Raw genomic sequence first — 7,266 nt, forward strand, 5'->3', positions numbered from 1 at the left:
CATGGATAATATGATCACGAAAATCAACAATTTCAAGAATAAGACCCACTCGGATGCTTTGACCCGACAACAACGCATAGGTACTCGTCACCTCACCTATACATTGTACCCAACATTCAAACGCATAGCAAAAAGGCAAATAAGACCTAATCCCTCAAGCCAAGGTTCATCACGCCACTTACCTCTCTCCAACGACCAAACACAAAGCTCAACTACGGTTTTTCCCTTCAAACAAGCCTCTGGACCAATAGAATATAGAAATTTACCAACCAAGCGATTCAAATTAAGCCTTAGGAACTACCCACGATCGAAAAGAATTCAATTTAGGGCATTATTGAAAACTTCAACAAAAGTCAACACCCGGGCCCGCTTGGTCCAAACTCAAAATTCGTACCAAAAGCCGATTACCCATTCACCCCTGAGCCTGGTTATATAATTGGTTTTGGAATCCGACATCAATTTGAGGTCTAAATCCCCAATTTATCAAATCCCTAGTTTCTACCCAACCCCCCCCCCAATTCCACTATGAAAACCTCATATTTTAAGTTGAAATCTTGTAAAATGAAGTGATAGATTGAAAGAAGCTAGTTTAGAATCACTTACCAATGTTTTGGGGAAGAAATGGTCTTTGGAAAATTTCCTAAAGGGTTTCTTGTTTTGAAGGTTTTGAAAAATGAGCAGAAGTCCCGTCTAAGTCCAGTTTTACCAACCGCAGATGTCGCAAATGCGACCTGGGCTTCGCAAATGCAAAGGAGCCATTGCAAATGCGAAGCCCTTCACACTTCGGTTGACTTCGCAAATACGAATATAAGTTCACAAATGCGAACTTGAACCTCCGCAAATGCGACTCAATGATCTCATTTGCATTCACTGCCCTCCCAGACTCACTTCGCAAATGCAAAGCATTTCTTGCAATTGTGATGACTGTATGGCGCAGCTACTCTTCACATTTTCGATGAGTATCTCGCATATGCAAACCCCTTAGAGGTTGCAATTGCGATGTCTAATCTCGCGAATGCGATATCAGAGGCCTGCAATAATATCAGATACACCAGCAATTCTTCCAAGTCTAATTTCACTCTGTAGCCTATCCGAAACTCACCCAAGCCCTCGGGGCTCTAAACCAAAATTGTACACAAGTCTAAAAACATCATACGAACTTGTTCACACGATCAAATCACCAAAATAACACTTAGAACTACGAATTGAACACCAAATCGAATGAAATTTACAAGAATGCTTTGAAACTTCTAATTTCTCAACCAGACCTTCGAATCACGTCAAACAAACTTCGTTTCTCACCAAATTTTACAGACAAGTCTTAAATATTATAGTGAACCTGTACCTGGCTCCAGAACTAAAATACGAACCCAATAACAATGATACCAAATATTAACCAAATTCTTAAAACCAATAAATTTTCAGTCTTACAATTTTCAACAAAAAATTATATCTCGAGCTAGGGACCTCGGAATTTAATTTCGGGCATACGCCCAGGTTTCAAATTACAATACGGACCCATGGGGACCGTCAAAATACAGATCCTGGTTCGTTACTCAAAATGTTGACCGAAATAAACTCAATTTAACTTTTAAGGCAAAAATTCTTGGTTTCATCAACTTTTAACATAAAAACTTTTATAAAAGCACACTCAGACTGTGAACGCAAATCGAGGAGGGTAAAAATGAGATTTTTAAGGCTTAAAAGTGCATAATTAAGTTCTAAAACATAAGATAACCTTTCGGGTCATCACAACCGGGGGCACTACCAGCCCAACCAGATGGAGCTGCTCAGGCCCATATGGTCCTTGTTATGACTGATGATGAGCATAGGAGATTGGGGAGGCTCCAATCTCCATCTTCAAGTGGGGAAGAGTCGGATGATGCCGAGGGTTTCTTGGACAAGTGTCAGAGGATTCTTCGTACATCAGGTATTTTGGAGACCAGTGGGGTCTCGTTCACTACTTTTTAGTTCATTAGGGATGCCTTCAAATGGTGGGAGTATTATGAGAGGCGTAGACCGGTCGGTGCAGTACCACTTACATGGCAGGAGTTATCCGTTCTCTTGTTAGAGAAGTTCGTATTATAGTCTTGCAGAGAGAAGCTGCACAGACTGTTTGAGCAGTTACATCAGGATGGTATGTCTGTGACGCAGTACGAGATGAAGTTTTCTGAGTTGGCCAAACATGAAATTTAGTTGGTTCCCACTGATAGGGAGAGGATCAGGAGGTTTATTGATGGCCTCACATATAAGTTGCAGTTGCTTATGACTAGGGAGAGGGCATCTGGTGCTAGTTTTGACGAGGTGGCCGACATTACTCGGCAGATAAAGTTGGTTCACAGTCAAGAGCAGGGTTATAGCAAGGCCAAGAGACTTGTAGATCGGGAGGTTTCTGCAGAGTTCCTTCTAGGGGGTCAGTTCTACCATGGCAGGGGTCGTCCTTATTGGCATGCTCAAATGGCTTGTCTAGTTCACCATGGTGTATCATTCGGCCAGGGTTCTTACATTTCTCATCATGGTCAGTCATCTCTCAGTGCCCTTCCAGCTCAGAGTTCGTCCCGTGCTCCATAGATTCAGCGCTCATCTATGCTAGGTCCTTCTACTAGTTATCTTTGTGCTCGGGGCTTCCTTCAGTCCCCACCACCAGCGTCGGGGAGTTGCTTTGAGTGCGGGGAGTTTTGGCACTTGTGGAGGCAGTATGCTCATCGTCTGGGAGGTCCAGTGCAGTAGAGGAGTTAGGCTGCGATTTTCACACCAGTTACTACACCACCTACTTAGCCAGCTCGGGGTGAGGCCTAGTCAGCTAGTTGTCGCCCTAGAGGAGGAGGCCGATAAGGTGGTGTTCAAGCCCGATTCTATGCTATTCCTGCCAGACAAGATGTTGTTGCTTCAAATGCAGTGATCACAGGTATTGTCTCAATTTTTCACAATGATGACTCTATATTATTTGACCCTAGTTCTACTTATTCGTATGTATCATCGTATATTGCTCATTATCTGGATATGCCCCGTGAGTCCTTAGCTTCATTTGTTTATGTATCTATGCAAGTGGGCAAAACTATTATTGTGGACCTTATGTATCGGTCATGTGTAGTGACCATTAGTGGTTTGGAGACTAGAGTTGATCTCTTGTTGATTAGTATGGTTAATTTCGAAGTGATCTTGGGTATGGATTGGTTGTATCCATGTCATGTTGTATTGGATTGTCACGCTAAGACCATGACGTTAGCGATGTCGGGGTTTTGAAGGATTGAATGGAGAGGTTCTCTAGACTATGTTCCTAGCAGAGTGATTTCATACTTGAAGGCCCAGCGGATGGTTGGGAAGGGTTGTTTATATTATTTGGCATTTGTGAGGGATGTTGGTGCTGATACCCCTACTATTAATTCTGTTCCAGTGTTGCGAGATTTTTCGGATGTGTTTCCTACAGACCTGTCGGGCATGCCACCCGACATGGACATTGATTTTAGTATTGACTTGGTGCCGGGCACTCAACCCATTTGTATTTCTCTGTACCATATGGCACCGACTGAGTTGAAGGAGTTGAAAGAGAAGCTTCAGAAACTTCTTGATAAGGGGTTTATTAGGCCTACTGTATCGCCTTGGGGTGTACCAGTTCTGTTCGTGAAGAAGAAAGATGATACTATGAGAATGTGTATTGATTATAGGCAATTGAACAAAGTTACAATCAAGAACAAGTATCCTTTTCTGCGTATTGATGATCTATTTGACCATCTTCAGGGAGCGAGGGAGTTCTCTAAGATTGATTTTAGGTTTGGGTATCACTAGATGAAGATTCGGGACTTGGATATTTTAAAGACAGCATTCAGGACCCGTTATGGTCAGTATGAGTTCCTTGTGATGTCTTTTGGGCTGAACAAAGCCCCAACAATGTTCATGCATATGATGAATAGTGTATTTCAGCCTTATCTCGACTTGTTTTTCATAATATTCGTTGATGATGTCCTGGTGTACTCTTGTAGCTAGGAGGAGCATGTACAACATTTGAGGATTGTGTTACAGCGGTTGTGGGAAGAGAAACTTTATGCTAAGTTCTTCAAGTGTGAGTGTTGACTTAGTTCGATGGTGTTCTTGGGACACATGGTGTCCAGTGAGGGGATTCAGGTGGATCCGAAGAAGATAGAGGCGGTTTAGAGTTGGCCCAGGCCGTCCTCAGCTACAGAGATTTGGAGCTTTCTTGGGTTGGCTGGTTATTACCATCACTTCATGCAGGGTTTCTCGTCTATTGCATTTCCCTTGACTAGATTGACCCAAAAGGGTGCTTCTCTAAGGTAGTCAGAAGAGTGTGAGGAGAGCTTTCAAAAGCTCAAGACTGCCTTGACCACAGTTTCAGTTCTAGTTTTGCCTTCAATTTTAGGCTCTTATACAGTATATTGTGATGCTTCTCGAATCGGTATTGGTGAGCTTTGATGCATGGGGTAGAGTGATTGCTTATTCTTCGCAAAAATTGAAGCCTCATGAGAAGAACTACCATGTCCATGATTTGGAGTTGATTGTCATTGTTCATGCATTGAAAATTTGGAGGTATTATCTATACGGTGTGTCTTGTAATATGTTTACGGATCATCGGAGTCTCCAGCACTTGTTCAAGCAAAAGGATCTAAATTTAAGGCAGCGAAGATGGTTGAAGCTACTAAAAGACTATGATATCACCATTCTCTATCACCCCAGGAAGGCCAATGTGGTGGTCGATGCCTTGAGTAGAAAGGCGGTGAGTATGGGTAGTCTTGCATTCATTCATGTTGGCGAGAGACCTCTTGCAGTTGATGTTCACGCCTTGGCCAACCAGTTCACGAGATTAGATATTTCGGAGCCTAGTCGCGTTCTAGCCTGTGTGGTTTCTCGGTCTTCTTTATTTGATCGCATCAGAAAGCATCGGAATGATGATCCTCATTTGCTTGTCCTCAAGGATAAGGTTCAACAGGGTGATGCCAGAGATGTTACTATTGGAGATAATGGGGTGTTGCGGATACAGGGGCAGATATGTTTTCCCAATGTAGATGGGTTACGAGAGTTGATTCTTGAGGAGGCCTATAGTTCGCTGTATTCCATTCACCCAGGTGTCGCGAAGATGTACCAGGACTTAAGGCAACACTATTGGTTGAGGAGAATGAAGAAGGATATAATGGGGTTTGTAGCTCAGTGTTTTAACTGTCAGCAGGTAAAGTATGAGCATCGGAGACCGGGTGGATTGCTTCAGAGGATAGAGATTACAACAATAACAACCACCTAGTATAGTTCCACAAGTGGGGTTTGGAGAGGGTAGGATGTTTGCAGCCTTACGCCTACCCTGGTAGGGCAGAGAGACTGTTTCCGATAGACCATCAACTAAAGAAGGTGAGAAGCCCTGATAGTAAGTAATAGCAACATAAATAATTAGAAAACTAAATCAACGATAGCAACAAAGAATATGAAAGGGGTACCGATAATCAAAGGATAGAGATTCCAGAGTGGAAATAGGAGCGGATCACCATGAATTTTGTAGTAGGGCTCCCGCAGACTTTGAGGAAGTTCGATGCTATTTGGGTGATTGTGTATTGGTTGACCAAGTCCCTGCACTTTATAACAGTTGGTACTACTTATTCTTATGAGCAATTGGCTGATATTCACATCTGAGAGATTATTCGCCTTTACGGTGTGCCAATGTCCATCATTTCAGATTGGGGCACGCAATTTACATTGCAGTTTTGGAGAGTCGTGTAGTGAGAGTTGGGCACCCAGGTTGAGTTGAGTATAGCATTTCACCCACAGACGTACAAATGGTTCGAGCGCACTATTCATATATTGGAGGACATGCTACCTGCTTGTGTCATTGATTTTAGGGGTTCAAAGGAGTAGTTTCTGCCGCTTGCAGAGTTTGCCTACAATAACAGTTATCAGTCGAGCATTCAAATGGCTCGTATGAGGCTTTCTGTGGGAGACGGTGTCGATCTACGGTGGGTTGGTTTGAGCTGGGTAAGGCTAGGCTATTGGGTACTAACTTTGTTCAGGATACATTGGACAAGGTTAAATTGATTTAGGAGCGGCTTCCAACGGCACAGTCTAGATACAAGAGCTATGTCGATAGGAAGGTCCTTGATGTTGCTTACATGGTTGGGGAGAAGGTTATGCTGATGGTTTCACCCATGAAAGGTGTTATGAGATGTGGGAAGAAGGGCAAGTTGAGCCCTCGGTATATTGGGCCGTTTGAGGTACTTCAAAGGATTGGAGAGGTGGCTTACAAGCTTGCCTTGCAACCTAGATGGTCGAGTGTACATCCAGTATTTCATGTTTCCATGCTCCGGAAGTATGTTGGTGATTTGTCTCATGTTTTGGATTTAAGGACAGTTCAGTTAGAGGGTGATCTGACTTATGATGTGGAGTTGGTGGCCATTTTGGATCGGTAGGTTAGAAAGTTAAGGTCAAAGGATATAGCTTCAGTGAAGGTGCAGTGGAGAGTTCAGCCATTTGAGAAGACTACTTGGGAGACCGAGCGGGAGATGATGAGCAGATATCCACATCTATTTGAGGCTCCAGGTACGTTTCTAGATCTGTTCGAGGATGAACGTTTGTTTAAGAGGGGGGGATGTAACGACTCGGCCGGTCATTTTGAATTTGTAGCTCCATTTCCCCATTTATTGCTTATTTTGTGCTTTACAGTTGTTATATGACTTACCGGGTCAGTTGGTTCGGGTCCGGAAGGATTTCAGAATGTATTGAAACACTTAGTCTCATAATGGAAAACTTAAGATGGAAAAGTTTACCGGTTGTTGACTTATGTATAAACGACTCTGGAATGGAGTTTTGATGGTTTTGTTAGCTCCGTTGGGTCATTCTTGATGTGGGAGCGTGTCCGGATTGTGATTTGGAGGTCCGTAGTGGGATAAGGCTTAAAATAGCAAAAGTTAAATTTTTGGGAAGTTTGACCGGGAGTGGACCTTTTAATATCGGGGTCGGATTTTGATTCTGGAAGTTGGAGTAGGTCTTTGGTGTCATTTATGACTTTGTGCAAAATTTGGGGTCAATCGGACGTGATTTGATTGGTTTCGGCGTCGCTTGTAGAAATTGGATGTTTCAAAGTTCAGTAAGCTTAAATCTATGTGCAATTCATGTTTTTGATGTTGTTTGAGGTGATTTGAGGATTCAACTAAGTTCGTATGATGTTTTGGGACTTTTTGGTATGTTTGGTTGAGGTCTCGGGGGCCTTGGGTGAGTTTCGGGTGGTTAACGGATTGGAAATTTGACTTGGAGTTTTGCTGAAGTTTT

The 7,266-nt window shown here is 43.0% G+C and overlaps 1 protein-coding gene across 1 annotated transcript; it reads left to right on the forward strand.

Annotated features, from left to right (window-relative positions):
* Nucleotides 1–1,800: 1,800 nt before the first annotated feature.
* Nucleotides 1,801–6,407, forward strand: LOC138883851 (uncharacterized). The gene is made up of 5 exons (XM_070164568.1): nucleotides 1,801–1,930; nucleotides 3,398–3,681; nucleotides 4,379–5,064; nucleotides 5,895–5,976; nucleotides 6,042–6,407. Exons 1-5 carry the CDS (start codon nucleotides 1,801–1,803, stop codon nucleotides 6,405–6,407), a joined length of 1,548 nt encoding a protein of 515 aa, XP_070020669.1.
* Nucleotides 6,408–7,266: the final 859 nt, after the last annotated feature.

The sequence above is a fragment of the Nicotiana sylvestris genome, chromosome 12 (genome assembly GCF_000393655.2).
Source record: "Nicotiana sylvestris chromosome 12, ASM39365v2, whole genome shotgun sequence".
Lineage (NCBI taxonomy): Eukaryota > Viridiplantae > Streptophyta > Magnoliopsida > Solanales > Solanaceae > Nicotiana > Nicotiana sylvestris.

Bases quoted from the DNA above. Each gene is read 5' to 3' on its own strand.
- LOC138883851 (XM_070164568.1), top strand. From the start codon at position 1,801: ATGGTCCTTGTTATGACTGATGATGAGCATAGGAGATTGGGGAGGCTC. The intron at 1,931-3,397 runs GTATTTTGGAGA...ATTCTGTTCCAG, and splicing joins GAGGATTCTTCGTACATCAG to TGTTGCGAGATTTTTCGGAT. The intron at 3,682-4,378 runs GTTACAATCAAG...CTTCAATTTTAG, and splicing joins ATTATAGGCAATTGAACAAA to GCTCTTATACAGTATATTGT.